The sequence below is a fragment of the Entelurus aequoreus genome, linkage group LG01, assembly GCF_033978785.1.
Source record: "Entelurus aequoreus isolate RoL-2023_Sb linkage group LG01, RoL_Eaeq_v1.1, whole genome shotgun sequence".
NCBI classification, from domain to species: domain Eukaryota; kingdom Metazoa; phylum Chordata; class Actinopteri; order Syngnathiformes; family Syngnathidae; genus Entelurus; species Entelurus aequoreus.
The window spans coordinates 4,018,270-4,038,745 of NC_084731.1; the positions used below are offsets into that span (position 1 = coordinate 4,018,270).

Below are 20,476 nucleotides of genomic sequence, written 5' to 3' on the forward strand. Positions count from 1 at the left end.
TCATCAAATCCACTTCCACTTTTCATGAACATTTCAAGAGACTGTGGCTGCCACCTGTAGACTTGTTCTGATGAACCCATGACATGCAAACTTTCCCTTGCACTAAAACTGCACCACTCCCAGTATGGCTTGATGATTATGATGTTACATTAAAACATGTTCAACACAATAGTTTAGTAACAAGGCTGGCAACAAGTGAATGTAATGTTAATTACATTGTTAATATTATGGTGCCTCACTTTTCACACAAACAAGAATTAAGGGGGAACTTTTTTGGAATTCTGCTTATCGTTCACAATGTTTATGAGAGACAAGAAGACAGAAGTTTTTTGGGTTTTTTGCAGTCTATAACATGAAAAAATCGTCTCGTTCTACATGGCTAGCAATGTAGCTAATGGGAGCATCAATTCTACCTCTAAATCACTTTAAAAATGCATTTAAAAAACGCCAACAATACTTCATTTACGTTCCGTAACCTGTATAAAAGCCTGCTCAGTGGCCTTGTGGTTAGAGTGTCCATCCTGAGATTGGTAGGTCGTGAGTTCAAACCCCGGCCGAGTCATACCAAAGACTATAAAAATGGGACCTCCCTGCTTGGCACTCAGCATCAAGGGTTGGAATTGTGGGTTAAATCACCAAAATGATTCCCGAGCGCAGCCACCACTGCTGCTCACTGCTCCCCTCACCTCCCAGGGGGTGGAACAAGGGGATGGGTCAAATGTAGAGGGTAATTTCACCACACCTAGTGTGTGTGTGACTATCAGTGGTACTTTAACTTTAATAACCAAGCTGTAGCGACATTGTTATTGTAAGACCAAACACGGAGGAACTATTTTTCCAGTAGAGTAACACATCGGCATGCTTCGGTATTAATCATAAAAGGTAGCTACGGAAAGAGACAAGCTAGCCTCTACGTCAGCAGGAAATGCGTTTATGTTTGTAATGCACAACACAATGCGATAGGACACCAATCTGTACTGACTGAAAAACTATTTTAACGTAACTGTAAAGTATTAGCCCACTTTTCATGTTTTTTTTTTGTACACAGTTAGCTCGACAGTGTATGTATTGTAGTTGTAATAACAGGCATGATGTGCTGCGTGTATCATGATCAATATTAAAGTGACTCACTCGATGGAAAGTTGTGCATTTGGTCCAGCTGGCCGGGGACGTTTTTTCCCGTTTATTTTGGGTCAAAACTTCGTTTTTGTCAAAATAGCATGGCTCCAAGTTCCACATTTACAGTGTCAAAGTCACACCAATGTCACTCTCTCGACTTTCGTCTGCTCCAATATTACACCCTTCCTTCGTGCTCACTTCTCGAAGCAGTAGTTCATCCGCCGTACATTCAGCTTCAAAAAGATACGGTTGTGAATCCTCATTTGTCCAAAAATAGTCGTCTCTGTTGTCTGTTACCAAGTCACACACATTTGTTGCTGGAAGTCGGAAGTACGCTGCTATGGAGATGGAGGTGGAGAAGATATAGTCGGACGCACTTTGAAGCACTGCAAGGTCTTTGGAACCAGTTCTGTCGAGAAGGGCTGGACTCTCTTCCACTCTGGCGTTGCACGCAGTGGGAGGCGACGGACTGGGGTGGAAATTCTTGTTGCTCCCCGGCTCTAAGCCTGCATGTTGGACTTTAACCCAGTAGACGAGAGGGTAGCTTCCCTCCGCCTTCGGGTGGGGGAATGGGTCCTGACTGTTGTTTGTGCCTACGCACCAAACAGCAGCTCAAAGTACCCAAACTTTTTGGATTCCCTCGAGGGAGTACTGGAGAGTGCTCCCTCAGGTGATTCCCTTGTTCTGCTGGGTAACTTCAATGCTCATATTGGCAACGACAGTTAAACCTAGAGAAGTGTGATTGGGAAGAATAGCCGCCCGGATCTGAACCCGAGTGGTGTTTTGTTATTGGACTGTTGTATTCGTCACAGATTGTCCATAACAAACACAATGTTCAAACATAAGGGTATCCATATGTGCACTTGGAACCAGGACAGCATCAGCCGCAGTTCCATAATCGACTTTGTAGCTGTGTCATCCGATTTGCAGTCTCATGTTTTGGACACTCGGGTGAGGAGAGGGGTGGAGCTTTCTACCAATCACCACCTGGTAGTGAGTTGGCTCTGATGGTGGCGGAGGATGCCGGACAGACCTGGCAGGCTCAAACACATTGTAAGGGTCTGCTGGGAACGTCTAGCAGAGTCTCCTGTCAAAGAGAGTTTCAATTCCCACCTCTGGAAGAACTTTAAACATGTCACGAGGGAGACGCTGGATATGGAGTCCGAGTGGACCATGCCACGTACTTTTATTGTCGAGGCGGTGGATTGGAGCTGTGGCCACAAGGTGGTTGTTGCCTGTCGTGGCGGTAATCCTAGAACTCGCTGGTGTGCACCAGCGGGTTACAGGATGCCGTCAAGCTGAAGAAAGAGCCCTTTCGGGTCCTTTTGGCTCAGGGGACTCCGGAAGCAGGGGACAGGTACCGACAGGCTAAGCGGTGTGCGACTTTGGCATTCGCAGAGGCAAAAACTCGGACATGGGAGGAGTTCGGGGAAACCATGGAAAACGACTTCTGGACGATTCTGGACCACCATCCTTAGCCTCAGGAAGGGGAAGCAGTGCACTGTCAACACCGTGTATGGTGAGAATGGTGGGCTGCTGACCTCGACTGCGAATGTTGTGGATCGGTGGAGGAACTACCTCGAAGACCTCCTCAATCCCACCAACACATCTTCCTATGAGAAAGCAGAGCCTGGGAAATCTGTGGTGGGCTCTCCTATTTCTGGGGCTGAGATTGCCGAGGTAGTTAAAAAGCTCCTCAGTGGCAAGGCGCCGGGGGTGGATGAGGTTCCTTAAGGCTCTGAATGCTGTGGGGCTGTCTTGGTTGACAAGACCCTGCAACATTGCGTGGACATCAGGGGAGGTACCTCTGGATTGGCAGACCGGGTTGGTGGTTTCTTTCTATTGTGGGATCACACTCCTCAGCCTTCCCGGTAAGGTCTATTCAGGTGTACTGGAGAGTAGGCTACGCCGTATAGTCAAACCTCGAATTCAGGAGGAGCAGTGTGGTTTTCGTCCTGGTCGTGGAACTGTGGACCAGCTCTATACTCTCGGCAGGGTTCTTGAGGGTGCATGGGTGTTTGCCCAACCAGTCCACGAGTGCTTGCCTCGGCGGAGGAACGGGAGCTTGCCTCGGCGCAAGAACAGGAGCTTGCCTTGGCGCAGGAACGGGAGCTTGCCTCTGCGCAGGAACGGGAGCTTTCCTCGGCGCAGGAGCTGGTTCTGGAACCAGTCGTGGAGCCGGTACTAGTCATGACTTAGGCGGAGGTGGCCTTGCTGGGGGTTGCGGCTTGGTCATGCCGAAGGACTGGTGGTGGTGGCCGGGCCAGATACCAGACGCTTCCTGTGCTATCTGAAACAGTCTTTAGGGGTGGATGGGGGGACGAAAGGAGGGGGGTAGACTCCTCCGTTCTCGATTGTCCAAAATGTCTATTGGACACCCCAACGTGGAACTGTCGAGGAGAGTCGTCCAAAGCCTGAGCTGAAGGAGTGTCGTCCAAGGCTTCAGTTGCAGGCAAAGAAGGTCTTACAGGGCGTGGCAGTTCGGCTGGCAGTAACTGAGTCATCCTAGTAGCGGATTGTGAGGAAGACCAAGAGGGAGAAAACAGAGAAGTGGGCGGAGCTTGAACCATAGGGGGCGAAGCTTGGAAATTAGGAGGCGGCTGGGACTGACAAGATCTAAATTTCAAAATAAAATTCTGATAATGTTCGATTGTGGAATTAAAGTCCTTAAGAGGTGCCTGACACAATGAAGTTGGGAAAAAATCTTGCTCAGTGTCTTCCCTTGATGATGCCGGCGGAGTGATGTTATCGCCGCACTCCGGTAGAATGACGTCATTCGAGTTAGAGTGAATTTGTTCGACCGCCCATGCAGTGAAATGTTTGGCAAAGTGATCGATTGGATTACCAAACATAGAAGTCGAAGCAGGTTGTGGCGTGCTGCATTCTGGAGGAGGAGATTGCGGGATTGGGGCGTCTCTGCCGCGAGTCGAAGCCTTCTTGGATGACTTCCGCTTTCGCTGACGCGTCCGGGCTGGCTGTGAGCGCCAGACGGAGTCGATTGGTACCAGCGAACCGTTAGGCCCCCATATTAAGTCCTCGCGCTCCAAGGGGGAATACCGGAGAGTCTCTGTCTCCATCGCCTTCAAGACCAGCCACGTCCCGTAGCCGGGATCCTCCACCCCCTCTTCGAAAAGACTGTACGCTAGTGGTTTTCTGTTACGCTGTCGTGGCATTAGGTTGTGGCATTAGGCCGGAGGTCGTCTTTTCAAGATGCAGAGGGATATCAGGAAGCGGCTTGCAGGTGAAAATAAGTTATTCTAGCTGCAGACAAAAATATGCTGCGTGGTGCCCACGGCACGGAAAACAAGAAGGATAGCCAAAAGATGCTAGTAACAATACAGACAAAGAGCGTAAATGAGAACGTAACTTGTTGCATGGGAGCAAACAAAACCACCAGACCGAGTGAGGCCAGGGCATAGACTAAATAGCTCTCTGATTAGTGCCCGGGAAACAGGTGAAATAGGAGCCTGATTGGTTACCAAGAACAGGTGTGTCCTGGGTGCCAATCAGAGACAGGTATAGAAGCCAGCGCTCAGTAGCAGACAGGGAAAATGTATTACAAAATAAGAGCACTGGACAGGAACACAAATACCACATACGGGAAAAAACAACACAAGTCTACAACTGTAACGGAGGCCATGACATTTGGAGTTTTGAGTATTGGCCAATACCGATACTAATCAGATTTGATATCAGCACAAATTAAACATACTTTTATTTTGTAGTGTGGAATGGTAAAATAATGTTTGCGGACAATGGTACAGTAAATATGAAAACCACTAACCTATTTAATATTATATGGAATGGATTTATGCCGTCTTTAGGTGGAGTGGTAATTTGTTTTTGGCGGTACTTGGTGGCCACAATACTTCATGAAGTTAAGTCCATGATGCAATATGTTTATTGATACAGACACTTTTGTTACTGCCTACTTTCTGATATGCTTTTGCCTTCGAGACTTTGTATGTTACAGTAATATGCAACTCTATTTAATCTAGAGTAATTGGCATGCTTTTCAGCAAATTTTTGCTGGTATACACCTTAGAGTTAAATGTTTTGGGAACTGCCGCATGTTAACTGTTAGCATGCTAACTTTAACAACGTTAGCAACCCTAGCTTTTTAGCTAACTTTGCAGGTATTAACGTTTGCAGGTTAGTATACAAGCCTTTTTAGCTCATTTTGCAGGTATACACTCAATAGTCATATAATATATTTTGTTACTTGAGGCTATTTGGCTAGCGTGATAGTCGTATAGTATATTTTGTTACTTGAGGCTTTCTGGCTAGCTTGCTTTTTGTTAGCATTTCAGTTTGTCAAATGTACTGCTTTACATTGCAATATAGCCCAATTAAGGACATGTATGTTTAGCTTGTGTGCTTTTATTGAGTGCTTAGTTGTTGCGTAGCTGCTAGCTCCGAGAAGCCTATAACCAACGATATGTTTATCATTTATAAATGACGACTAAAACACAAGAAAAGACCAACCGTGTGTGCTATTGGAGGATATGAAGATTTTAACTGGCTGTCCAGCTTTGCACAAGTGGTACTCATTGTATCGGAGATGCCAGCCAGTAGCAGTTTCGGAGTATAAGTCGCACCGGCCGAAAATGCATAATAAAGAAGGAAAAAAAACATGTATAAGTCGCACTGGAGTATAAGTCGCATTTTTGGGGGACATTTTTTGTTAAAACCCAACACCAAGAATAGAAATTTGAAAGGCAATTTAAAATAAATAAAGTATAGTGAACAACAGGCTCAATAAGTGTACGTTATATGACGCATAAATAACCAACTGAGAAGGTGCCTGGTATGTTAATGTAACATATTATGGTAAGAGTCATTCAAATAACTATAACATATAGAACATGCTATACGTTAACCAAACAATATGTCACTCCTAATCGCTAAATCCCATGAAATCTTATACATCTAGTCTCTTACGTGAATGAGCTAAATAATATTATTTGATATTTTACGGTAATGTGTTAATAATTTCACACATATGTCGCTCCTGAGTATAAGTCGCACCCCCGGCCAAACTATGAAAAAAACTGCGACATATAGTCCGAAAAATACGGTAATCCAAAACTAGTTTTTTTCTGCTGATATCCGACATTGATATCGGATTGGGACACTCCTAATAAGTACAACAGATGATTTAAGTGGACCTGACACAAATGTGGACACAAGTCAAGTCATGACACGTAGTAAGCACTTAGTACATCCATCTCTCGGCCAGCAGGCGATTAGAGGGCGGCGGTGGGTTTGTTTGGGTGGGGGTTGGTCTGATTGAGGTGCGCAGTGTGTGTCAGTAACACAGACGTTCAACCATCACTAGTGACAATGTGTCAACCTGTCATGGCTGCTCCTGCAGGCAACATGGACCAAGTGGCCAAGTCTCACTTGATGTTCTTGTCACATCTTCCGACAATATTTTCTTCAAGATCCACATTTAGGCAGATATTTATCGTACTTGTTCCATGCAGGGTTTAAAAATATGCAAACCCGCGAAAAACTGCTGACTGGCTTGATATCCTTCTATTTCCTATATTGCCATGCTTTATTTACTCTCCTTTTTTTGTGTTTTTCTCTTAAAGCTAGGCTCTATCTGTCCGGGCCAATCAGACGAGGCCTCCGTCCTCAAGTCACAGTTTGTCAGCGGGACAGGGGGAAGGATGGATGAGGCGATGTGGATTGGAGGTGAAGGGGGGCTGTGGCAGAAGGCCCCCCTTGACCTCCTCTCTCAGTCTGAGAGTGCCCCTCGTCCATCTTTGTTACACTTCATCTGCAGATGGTCAACTGAGATGTTGACACATCACACACACCACACATACACGGCAAATACAACATGAGCTCAATAATACATCTTACAAAAATGAGAATGTCTAAACCTTGAAGCGGACTCATCAGATAAAATAAAATTCTTCACATGATTGGATGACTCAGGCCAATCTTTTTGGACTGCTGCTCTTTTTACTAAACTTAACTTATGGAATGTTGTGGCAATTTCTGTATTGATAATGTAAATAAAGTGACATTGAGAAATTGGTGGCAGTACACCTCTCCATAATGATACCTAATATATTAATTATATAATAAAGACCACTGATAGGTCAATGATGCCACAAACAATTGCAACATTATTGCTTTAATCATGTATATATGCAAATTAATTGTGACAGCACATATACTTAATGCTAACTATAGTTTGGTTAAAATAAATGAATAGCAATATCAATACACACACACATATATATACATATATACATACATATATATATACATACACATATACACATACATACATATATACATATATATATATATATATATATATATATATATATATATATATATATATATATATATATATATACACACATACATACATACATACATACACACACATATTAGGGATGTAAAAGTATAATGATAAACGACGGTAAGATTCCAGACAGTTAGTAATTCTGTTTACATTTTTAATTACCGAAAAACTGTCATTTATTAATGCATTTTAGCCAACACTACTTACTTCCTGGAAACTAAGTCACAGCAGCGCTGGCGCATGCACACTAGCGTCGTTTGGCCTGAAAATCATGTCGGAACAAACTATGCAGACTTTGCTCTGGAGATTTCCCATCAGAGTAAACAAAGCTAAACTCTTGGTTTAACTTAATTTTCCCTCGCTTCCTTTCTGCGGAGTCTCGGTGTTTAGATGGAGACAGGTGTGGACAATATTGGAGACAGTCGCATCTGTCCCACACTAAAAGTATAAAGCGACGCAGAAAACTATTGTTTTATTTTCTCAATATAGCGTCCATCAGCTGCTGTGACTGAAAGTTAATGACGTGAGGAAACATGCAGCAGTCGACGTGTCGACCGAATAAAGCAGAAAGAAACATCAGGACTGGTTTGACGAAAACGCCACATACATCTCCACTCTCCTTACCAATATTCACACTGCCCATTAAGCCTAAGTAAATAACCGAACCTCTGCTGCCATTAAACACAACAGGAGAAAGGTACAATGTGCCCTGAGACTACTCCAGAACCAGTGGTGGGCATCCAAGACACAGGAAATACAGTCACATGCAGACAGATATGACATGCATAATTTCTATGATGAAACTAAATCCACCCATAGCCCAAGAACCAATATTGTCTGCCCCCTTCGAACTGCTGATGATCCTCCCTCATTAGGGATGCATCCCTAATTGTCCACAGATGGAGAGAGCATTTTGAGGCGTTGTTAAACCAGCAAGCCTCAACTGACACCTCAGTTTTAGAGGAGCTTCCAACCCTACCCACCATACAGAGCCTTGACCTTCCACCTTCCTACTCTGAAGTCCATGATGCCATAAGGCCATTGACAAACATTAAATCCCCTGTGCCTAACGCCCTTTCTGCTGAGATCCTGAAACGCACTTCAAATACCTGGGAAGCATCCTCTCAGATGACTGCAGCATTGACCAGGACATACAACACCGGGTTAAAGAGGCCTCATCCACCTTTGGGCGCCTGAGGAAGAGAGTCTTCAACAACAATTATTCCACCTCCACACCAAAATCTCAGTCTACAAGGCAATATGCATCACAAACATTCTATATGGCTGTGAGACATGGACAATCCATGCTCGCCATCTCAAGATGCTGGAGGCGTTTCATATAAGGTGTCTACAACACATCGTGTCCCACACTCTGTGATCCTTCAGTAAGTCAGCTGCAACATAGAGACCATTGTCATGCTTCGCCAACTAAGATGGCTCGGCCATGTCATCAAAATGCCAGCCACACATAATTTTGTATGGCCAGCTCCACTTGGGCCGCCACTCTGCTGGGGGCCAGAAGAAGAGGCTGAAAGACCAGCTCAAGATCTTCCTAAAGAAGTGCAACATACAGCCCACTGCCTTGGAAGCTGCCTCTGCGGACCGCTCTTCCTGGCGTGGACTCAGCTGTCAAGGAGTAGAAGCGGCAGAGGAGAACAGACGAAAACACCATCTGGCGAAAAGAGAGAGGAAAAAGGAGGCCATGTCTGCACCTGCCCCATCGGCTCAGGTCTACAGTTTTCACGTCAGTGACAGGCAGAGGTCACATCATTGATCAAGATGGACTACCTAAAGCAGTATTTACACACCATTACATTGTATTGTGTTTTAGGATCCCCCTAACTTCTGTATCTATACACTTCATTGAAATAAAGTTAAAAAGTATCAAAATATATTGCCATATCACAATTTTTTCTCACTCCTGAGTTTATCTATAATCTATTCTTAGCCATCAAATGTTTGAGGTAAATGTTGTTACTTTTTAAAATATTAATTTCAGGTTTTCTCATGGAAAATTTAAGAAAATGTAGTTAGAAATCGTTAAATAATTACAAAAAATACACTATAGAATCAGGGGCCTGTCATAATCGGAGCCCTAAGCAGAATTGTATTTGGCGATTTTTATACAATTTGACTCTTACTTGAATATAATTTGCTGCATGATTTGTACTAAAACAAATTAATGGTAAATAAATTGTTGAATAATTATTTTTTAGGGCAAAATAACAAAATTAACATGAGTAAAACACGAAGTAGCAAACCTTCCTGTCACAGCTCCAGCCGGGGATTAAACCCGCCAAGTCTGTTTTGTGCGCACCACAAGGGCGATGATGTAAATGGATTTCTGCTATTATATTCTTATCAGTGACAGAGCAGAAAGGGGCAAGGAAGACATAACATTTCATATACAGCGCCTCGTCATTCATTAAATACAATTTTACATGCGCCTCTTCATCAAAATGGGGCCCCAAACGGCTTGCAAGGCCCTACGCACACTGCGTGATCTGCATGTAAGAAGGAGTGACCCTGCAAAGAGTGTTTCTCTGCCTTATAATGGTTGGGCATCCGCATATCAACAGATTTCTTTTCTCTGCTTCCAATTGTGAATATTTTTTTTTAGGTGCCTTAAATAAAGTGGGTTGATGGAGCTATCTGTAGGGGAAGTGCAGCTATCAATCCAGCAGAGAGATGTCAATGAATATTCTCATTCATCCAGGTCATTGTAATCTCAGGGCATTCAATCGATCACAACTAGACTGTTTGGTTTGTCTTCAAAGACGTTTCGCCTCCCATTCAAGTAGGCTTCATCAGTTCATGCTCATAGACTTAGATTGGTCAGATCTAAACTAGATCTGACCAATCTAAGTCTATGAGCAGATCTAAACTAGATCTGACCAATCTAAGTCTATGAGCATGAACTCATGAATCCTACTGAGGTATTGGCACCAGCCGCTAGACTAGATCTGACCAATCTAAGTCTAAGACTATATCTGACCTATCTAAGTCTAAGACTAGATCTGACCTATCTAAGTCTAAGACTAGATCTGACCTATCTAAGTCTATGAGTATGAACTCATGAAGCCTACTGAGGTATTGGCACCATTCGCTAGACTAGATCTGACCAATCTAAGTCTAAGACTAGAACTGACCTATCTAAATCTAAGACTAGAACTGACCTATCTAAGTCTATGAGCATGAACTCATAAAGCCTACTCGGATGAGAGGTGAAATGTCTTTGAGGACAAAACAAACAGTCCAGTTGCGATCGATTGAATGCCCTGAGAATCCTGCAGAGAGCTTTGTCTCACAAGTCAGTTCACTCAACATTTTGCAGTAGAACCATTCTTTGACAAGAACGATGTGTAACTCCACGTTTTGTACGAACAATACTGTACACTGCAAAAAAAACTTTGAAGACCTTCATAATCCTACCTACACGTCTTCCAATGAGGGCAGAGGGACTCTGTGGTGGGCTCTCCTATTTCTGGGCCTGAGGTTGCAGAGGTATTTAAGAAGTTCCTTGGTGGCAAGGGTCGCGGGGGTGGAGGCTCTGGATGCTGTGGGGCTGTCGTAGTTGACAAGACTCTGCAACATTGCGTGGACATCAGGGGCGATGCCTCTGGATTGGCAGACTGGGGTAGTGGTTCCACTATCTAAAAAGGGGAACCAACTGTGTTCTAACTACCATGGGATCCCACTTCTCAGCCTTACCGGTAAGGTCTATTCAGGTGTCCTGGAAAGATGGCTACGCAGGATAGTCGAACCTCAGATCCAGGAGGTTTTCGTCTTAGTCTTGGAACTGTGGATCAAATCTATACTCTTGGCAGGATCTTTGAGGGTGCATGGGAGTTTGCCCAACCAGTCTATATGTGTTTTGTGGACTTGGAGAAAGCATTCGACTTTTTCCCTCGGGAGGTCCTATGGAGAGTGCTCAGAGAGTATGTGCTATCGGACCGCCTGATTGTGGCGGTACGCTCCCTGCACGATCAGTGTCAGAGATCCTGCCCCAAGTGGAGGAGTTCAAGTACTTTGGAGTGTTGCTCATGAGTGACTGAGGGAGGAGTAAATTGTGAGATCTAGAGGCGGATCGGTGCGGCGTCTGCAGTGATACGGACCCTGCATTGGTCTGTCGCGGTAAAAACGGCGCTAAGCTGGAAGGCCAAGCTCTCAATTTACCGGCCGATCTACATTCATATCCTCACCTATAGTCATTAGCTTTGGGTTATGACCGAAAGGACAAGATCACAAGTACAAGCGGCCGAAATTAGTTTCCTCCCTCGGGTGGCGGGGCTCTCCCTTAGAGATAGGGTGAGAAGCTCTGTCATTCGGGAGGAGCTCAGAGTAAAGCCGCTGCTCCTCCACATCGAGAGGAGCCAGATGAGGTGGTTCAGGCATCTGGTCAAAATGCCCCCTCGAACACCTCCCTGGGGATGTGTTTAGGGCGCGTCCGACCGGTAGGAGACCACGGGGAAGACCCAGGACACGTTGGCAAGACTGTCTCCCAGCTGATTAGGGAATGTCTCGGGATCCCCTAGGAAGAGCTAGACAAAGTAGCTGGAGAGAGGGAATTCAGGGCTTTTTTGCTTAGGCGGCTTCCCTCGCGACCCAACTTCAGATAAGCGGGAGAAGATGGATGGATGGATGAATGGATGGATGGATAATGTATAATTGCAAAAAATACCTGAAGATCACTGTAGATCAGACTCACCTTTTTGGTCTGGATAAAAGTTGAGACATGAGATCCATTTTCTTCAGGATTTTGAGTTCTCTCCTAACACTTTGGGAAGAGGGCTCAGGAGCAGAGGGGGAAAGTATTCTCTCTAACTGGGCCTCTGATACTGGCCAGTTCAACAACTCTGAGATACGCTGACTAGGAAGGATTGTGTGGGATTTAGAAGTTTAAAGGATGAGGTAAATATTTTATGACCACAGGTAAAAGTTTTTACAGGAAAAGGAAGTGAGACAAATGAAAGGTTGTTAAAATTCAAACAAAGCATAAAACTTACAATATGCAAGGCGAAGACATTTTATGTGTGCTTCCCTGTTTTACATTTCGTTTGTCACAATTTGACATAATCAAATAAACTCAAATTTAGTCTGCACCTGTTGTAACATAAATGATCAAGAAAATGGAGTCTACCTATTTCCATGGACGTGGGAGGCACAAAAGGCAAAGCTGTAGTGCAGGAGGGTCGGGTCAATCATAGCTCCATTCTCTGCCCTCTCCAGAAGGTCACTCAGGTAACACAGGTGACGATGACAGCCTCGAACGCCATAACGAGCGCAGTACTCGTCCAAAACAAACACCTGACCGGGACTGAACCAGCCCTGAATAAAAGGAGGGGACACACCATAACCCAATCCAAATGTTTACTACGATATCATTTTCACTTATGTATTAATTTTCATACCAGACAGGAGTAAGAGTCGTTTAGTCTGTGATCCAAAGTCAGGCGTTGGACGAGTTCAAAGAGGGAACCATGGTCGAAGTTACAAGGATTGGCAGAAATAAACTCATCCATGCCGTGTTTCTGAGCTCGATCAGCGTCTATACACAATAGAAGGAAGGCAGGGACAATGGAAAGAAGGAAAAAGAGAGAAAGAAAGGGAGATAGATAAAAAAGAAAGAAAGATAGGAAAAAAGAAAGGAAATATATAAGAGTGGAGAGATGGAGTGAGGTAAAGAGAGCGAAAGAGAGAAAAAGAAAGAAAATAAGGAAGAAACAGAGAAAGAAAGACAGAAAGAGAGAAAAAAATTAAACAAAAGAACGATAAAAATAAGGAAGAAAGGAGGAAAAAAAGAAGGAACGGAGGGAGGATTGAAGGACAACGAGAATGAAAAATAGACAGAAAAAGAAAGATATACAATGAAGAAAATAAGACAGAAAGAGAGAATGAATAAACAAAAAACGAAAGAAAATAAGGTAGAAAGAGAGAAACAAAGAAGACAGAAAGAAAAAAGAAATAATGTTATGAAGCATATGTGTATGCATAGTGTATGCATTACAATATAAATAACATATGTATATATACATGATATATACAGTAATGTATGTATTACTATACAATGTATTACAATATATATAACATATAATGTATGTATTACAATAAAATGCATCACAATATAAATAACATGTATTTGTATAAATTATATATAATTCATGGATTACAATATATTACATCATAAATACCATGTGTACATATAAAGGATATTATAATTGTATTACAATATAGCATGTGCTGTGTACTTATAAAACACATCAAACTGTTAGAATGGAGATCAATTACATTTAGTGCCTTCCTGTTCATAGAAGAGAATTCATTGATTATCATTATTAGTTGCTTGATCATTTGCATAAAGTGTATTACAGAAATCAAATATCTTGGTCTAATTTCTTACACTTGGAGGTCATATTAAGAATTTACGTTCCTTCATTTGTAACAAAGGTAAACTTGTTTTGCAGCCAGCAAGATCAGCACATCCATTAAGCACACAGGAAAAAGTACAATACACCAAAAAAGATCTGTTTCTCAGCTGTTGTCCATATGAGCGGTATGCAGTTGTAATGCACTTTTCCACCACTCGTGGCAGTAATCCATCCATCCATGTTCTACCGCTTGTCCCTTTCAGGGTTGCGGGGGGTGCTGGAGCCTATCCCAGCTGTACTCGGGCAGAAGGCGGAAACACCCTGGACAAGTCGCGACCTCTTCGCAGGGCCAACACAGATAGACAGACAACATTCACACTCACTTTCACACACAATGACATTATCAAAACAAAGTCATCGATAAGTTTTCTTAAAGGCCTACTGAAATTATTTCTTTTTATTTAAACGGGGATAGCAGATCCATTCTTTGTGTCATACTTGATCATTTCGCAATATTGCCATATTTTTGCTGAAAGGATTTAGTAGAGAATAACGACGATAAAAATCACAACTTTTGGTATCTGATAAAAAAAAAGCCTTGCCCCTACCGGAAGTAGCGTGCCGTAGTCAGTTGAAAGGCTCCTCACATTTTCCTATTGTTTTCAATGCAGCTAGAGCGATTCGGACTGAGAAAGCGACGATTACCCCATTAATTTGAGCGAGGATGAAAGATTCGTGGATGAGGAACGTTAGAGTGAAGGACTAGAATGCAGTGCAAGACATATATTTTTTCGCTCTGACCGTAACTTAGATACAAGGGCTCAATAGATTCCACACTCTCTCCTTTTTCTATTGTGGGTCACGGATTTGTATTTTAAACCACCTCGGATACTATATCCTCTTGAAAATGAGAGTCGAGAACGCGAAATGGACATTCACAGTGACTTTTATCTCCACGACAATACATCGACGAAACACTTTAGCTACGGAGCTAACGTGATAGCATCGTGCTTAACTGCATATAGAAACTAAATAAATAAACCCCTGACTGGAAGGATAGACAGAAAATCAACAATACTATTAAACAAGGGACATGTAAATACACGGTTAATGCTTTCCAGCCTGGCGAAGGTAAACAATGCTGTTGCTAACGACACCATTGAAGCTAACTTAGCAACCGGACCTCACAGAGCTATGCTAAAAACATTAGCTATCCACCTACGCCAGCCAGCCCTCATCTGCTCATCAACACCCGTGCTCACCTGCGTTCCAGCGATCGACGGTGCGACGAAGGACTTCAGCCGATCACAGATGCGGTCGGCAAGACGGAGGAAGTTAAGGTTAGTTCGGCAGCTAGCGCGTCTGCTATCCATCTCTGTCCTCCTGGCTGTGTTGCTGTAGTCCGCTGCTAATACACCGATCCCACCTACAACTTTCTTCTTTGCAGTCTGCATTGTTCATTAAACAAATTGCAAAAGATTCACCAACACAGATGTCCAGAATACTGTGGAATTTTGAAATGAAAACAGAGCTTTTTTGTATTGTATTCAATGGGGTACCAATACTTCTATCAACCGTTTATGTCACGCGCATACGTCATCATATCTAGACGTTTTCAACCGGAAGTGTGGCGGGAAATTTAAAATTGCACTTTATAAGTTAACCCGGCCGTATTGGCATGTGTTGCAATGTTAAGATTTCATCATTGATATATAAACTATCAGACTGTGTGGTCGGTAGTAGTGGGTTTCAGTAGGCCTTTAAAGTACCAGTATAAGGGAAAAATATGCTGACTTTGTATTGAAGCAATTATCATATATTTCTGCTTTAAAAAAACTAAAGACTTACAAAGTTTGCGAGTAAATAGATCTGACCAAAATAATATCAATCTCACGGATATTGCAGAGCCATTATGTATGAGCAGTCACGTGATTTGCAGCAAGTGAATGGGTGCTTGCTTCAAAGCATGCTAAAATTATTGAATACCATAAAAATCATGAGTAAGATTACTAAATCAGTGTTAATATTTAAGTAGTTCCAGGCCCCTCTTTAGTGGAAAAGTTGAGCCCCTAGGTCAAAAAGGTTAAAGGGGAACTGCATTTTTGGGGGAATTTTGCCTATTGTTCACAATCATTATGAGAGGCAAAACCACACGTCTTTTTCTTTTTTTTTTTAGGATTTTAAAGATGATAAAAAATGCTTGAAAGATGCGGCTAATGGGAGTCACCGCTGTAGCCTTCAAAACAACTTCATAACCCTCCATCAACAATTTATATACACGCTGCAAGTCTATATATAATGTTGTAACAGACTCGTTCTTAACAATATGTAATCTGTTCAATATTTATCGTATTTTGATCATTTTAATCATTTCCATCTGTTCCGGGATGTATTTCTTCCGCGCATTGATTTGTTTCCATAGCAGCACACGTCTGACTTCTGGCAACAACTTTTGATCCTACTTCCTGAATCAAACACAAGTGTGTTTTCTAATCATGACAGACTTGGTAACAGACAATGAGGATGGTTATTTTGGAATAATGAGGATTCACAACCTTATCTTTTTGAAGCTGAATATATAGAGGATGAACTGCTGCTTATACAAGCGAGCACAAAGAAGAGCGTGGAACGTTGGAGCAGACGGAAGTCGATATAGTGAGGTAAAAGTCACTCGGATCTGCAAATGTGGATTTTGGAGACAAGCTAATTTGACATAAATGGCGTGCTTACCCCAAATCAACAGGAAACGTCCCCGGCCAACTGGACCAGACCAAACAACTGTCCTTCGAGTGAGTCACTTTAATATTGATGATGATTCATGAAGCACGCAATGCGTGTTATTACAACTACAGTACATACACTCTCTGGCTAGTTCAGCTGTGTACAAACAATACATGAAATGTGGGCTAATACTTTGCAGATACTGTAATATGATAGTTCAAGTTTTTCAGTCAGTGCAGGTTGGTGTCATATCGCATTGTGTTGTGGATTCGCTACAATTTGGTGAATATACAGGTTACGGAACGTAAACGAATGAATGATGTATTTATCAATTGGGTTTTGCCCTCAAAGCCTTCCTGTATGAGACACACTCCCTGACTTTGTCAACAATGACACAAACAGACAATAATAATAACAAGAAAAAGAAAAAAAACAACATTCTAATTATTGCTTCAGTATCGTTTATACACTTGGTACCACAGTATCGACATCTGGAACGATCTTCCCTACTTTACATTGAAGCTTTTTTACGGATGTTTTTTTTTGTCGTCCTGCTGTGTGTGTGTGTGTGTGTGTGTGTGTGTGTGTGTGTGTGTGTGTGTGTGTGTGTGTGTGTGTGTGCGTGCGTGCGTGCGTGCGTGCGTGCGTGTTCTTGTATATCTACCCTTCTTGAGACATCAACAAGGAAAAGTACCTTCCATATGAGGACCAGTGAACAAGTTAGTACATAAATCATGGTCCCAATACGGAAAACCATTGCATCTAATAGAGAATGTCTCATGTGCACCCCTGGTGGTGAAATCTATCAAAATTAGGGTGGTCCCAAAAAGGAGAGATTTTTCAAATTGACTGTGTGTCGGTTTTATAAAAGTGCTTACCCTCTGGTCAACATATGAAATAACAAGTGTGTGTAAACATTTGAAGTGCTCCCCCTCTGGCCAACATATGTAATAACAAGTGTGTGTAAAAAATTTAAATGCACCTCCTTTGGCCAAAATTTATTTTAAAAAAATGTAATAAATATGTATATAAAGACATACTGTTATAACTTGAAGTAATTAATAAAGATTATGTAGTAGAATTTCTGACCTTTTGACCTATATTTCTTGTCTTTTAAGAATGTCCGCTCATTTTCAATACTCTTGTATTTTGTGCCATTGAATGGACCAGTTGTGGGACAAAAGTGAATATTGAGTCGTGCCAACCTGTCTACAGAATTCGAGTTGTTATGGAACAGATAGGAAAAGCAAAACAAGACATTGACGCATTTGATAAGGAACGATGACGCACAACAGACATATAAATGAATGGCAGAAGACCGGAACTCGGGAGTGATTTTGGCTTGTGTGTGTCTTGTGTGCTCTGGAGTACATTGTGTCTGCTTGCACGGACAACTTAATTCAACCTGCACTTCTGATAATGGGTAAATAAATTTGTTGTACTAAACTACTTTTGTTGCTTGCTTAAGCTTCGGACAATCCACTACACAAATTGGCGTCACGAACTAGGATGGTCCAGAACTCTGCAAGTCAACATCCGCTCCCGGCTTCTCTCTCAGGCAGACAACGCTTGCACGCGCGCATCTAATAAAAGGTAAGCTATTTTGCTTATTGTGTAAAAGTTGTCTGTCTGAAGAGAAACGGGATCGGTAAGATGAAAACTGAAATTTTTTTTCATAAAAGATAGGTTTAGTCAGGTTCTCCAAAAACAACCTGGACTGGGGTAAATTATGGTTGGATTGAGTTGTTTTATATGTGATCATTTGTCTGTGTGTTTGTTGAATATTTGTGATTTCTTGTTTTTAACATTAGGGGATTGTTGATAGAATTTTGGTGGTTTGGAGTGTAGAAGCACAGACGATGTGAGACGAAAATTTTCTTTTAACCTCTTCATCCTCTGTCGTTGCTGGCAGAGGATGCTTCTTTCTGCAAGTGCATCAGAATTAGCCAGAGTTGGACAAAGATAAATTTAAGGCAAGGGTTGCTAACTGGTGGCACATTTGGCCCATATAAAATTGATACGTCTGTGAAAGTGCGAGACACCTGTCTATGTGGAAACTGCAGCGGTCCCTAGTCCTTGTGACTCAGCGTGTAAAAAAGCCTCATATTAGGTGACCATTCAGTGACTCCGGTAAAGGAGATCAACTGAGCCAAGTTGTCACGAATCTGTTTAATGGCTGCAGAATAGACAGGTGGCGTCTCGGGCTCCATATGGTAGAGCTTTGGTGAAACTTGGTGAAACTGTATGGGACTGACCAGACACGATGTCTGTAGGATGCTGGGTGATTCCTGGTGGTCCTATGGCGCCTTAGAGGCCGGTGATCCGTGTTGGTCAGTTTGATAACGCAGGTGCTGCTCCAATGAAACGGGTTAATCGCCGTTTTATGAGCAATGATGGAACCTGGTTTTTGTGATATGAGACGGCCGATTCCACAAAAGCACGCGTGCATTAGTTGTTTATATTGGTCCGGACCAGGGGGGAGTGGTTTGTGGGATAAAAATGTGTGTGTTTTTTAAATTTATATATATATATATCTGCATATTTTAATAACTTTTGTGTAGCACCTGGTTTCTTGTCTGGTTTAATCCCCCCCTTCCTTCCCCCCCCTCGCAACCTCCCCTCACGCTTTTTTCACAGCCCCGCTATCTGTAAAAGTCTGGAAATTGTCTAAAATGTGTGTGCGTGTGAGAAAGTAGACAAAGTTTATGTACAGAAAACATATGAGTGAATGATTTATCCATTTAATTATCTTATTCCGCTCTCGGAGGTTGGATCGCGGGGGCAGCAGCCTAAGCAGGGAAGTCCAGAATACCCTCCTTAAGCTTGACTATTTGTCCATCTAAGAGTGAATGATAAATGTTGTTCTTATTATTAAGGTTCTGATATGATACAGCTGTGCTTCTGGATGAGAAAAATAGTTGTCTATTGCATTTACTTTTAACTGTGCTGGTAAATTCTCTGTGTGTGAGTGACTGTGTGACGCATATAAAAAAAATAAATAAATAAATAAAAAAAAAGCTGGGAGACATTTTGAGATAAGAGTGTGTGCGTGTGACGAGGCTGTGTGAGTGACAGCTGCGTGAGGCATTGGTTCGAAGAGGAGTGACACTGATAGCATTGAGCTAGGTTAGCATTGTGTTAGCATAGCATTGAGCTAGGTTAGCATTGAGCTAGGATAGCATTGAGCTAGGTTAGCATTGTGTTAGCAAAAGTTTGCTTACTGAGGCATAGTAAGGCTAAGTTAGCATCTAGCTTGGCATTACTAAGTGTGGTTGAACAGTTATTCTCGGTCTGTAGAGTGTGCTAGTAGTAGGTGCTTGCTAAGTCCAGTAAAATAATAGATATATGGAAAATTACACGTTTAAATATCAATCAATAAATACGGATTGTGGGACATTGAAACATTGTTTAATTCATCATTCATTTATATGTCTAGTATACTTTTTTTTTTGGTACAGCCTTGTTGCTTATCTGATCCATCCAGTTTCTGTGTGGAAGTTGAGACAAACACACACGCACAAACATCATAGATTAGGACACATTGTAACTTTGAATTAATAGTTTTACAACAAATAAATTAATAATATTGAATTTAAATTTGAGAAAGATAAATTGATTATACATTGACATTTTATTTTTTTTTAGGAATAAACACACAATAAAATAAAAGTTAAATTTATATTCTAATACATCTAAGGGCATCTGTGAAACATAGAGTCTGAAGAAGTACAGATAAGAGCCACTCAGCGCCATTGTCAAAACAAAACGTAGAGAAGCGTTAAACAAATTCTAATCAGAAGGAAGACAGACCAAAATATGAGAACTTAAGTAAACAGACAGCAAGTAAACCAGAAATAATAATGTAAATAAATAACAAAGAAAGCAAATTTTTATGTGACATTGGTGCATGTAGAATTACAAATAGAGAATAAAACTAAATGGA

General features: G+C 42.1%; 1 protein-coding gene across 4 annotated transcripts in view; it reads right to left on the reverse strand.

Moving 5' to 3' along the window:
• The window catches only part of LOC133647083 (calcium-dependent secretion activator 1), a 316,166-nt gene that overhangs the window by 151,345 nt on the left and 144,345 nt on the right, over positions 1-20,476 (reverse strand). For 3 of the 4 annotated variants that reach the window (XM_062043190.1, XM_062043199.1, XM_062043182.1), the window contains exons 12-13: positions 12,856-12,992; positions 12,585-12,772 (exon numbers count right to left, since the gene is read on the reverse strand). In XM_062043190.1, coding sequence (XP_061899174.1) covers positions 12,585-12,772; positions 12,856-12,992 — 325 coding nt within the window. Of the gene's footprint in view, positions 1-12,152; positions 12,315-12,584; positions 12,773-12,855; positions 12,993-20,476 lie in introns of all 4 variants that reach the window. The other variant, XM_062043172.1, reaches the window with a different exon arrangement.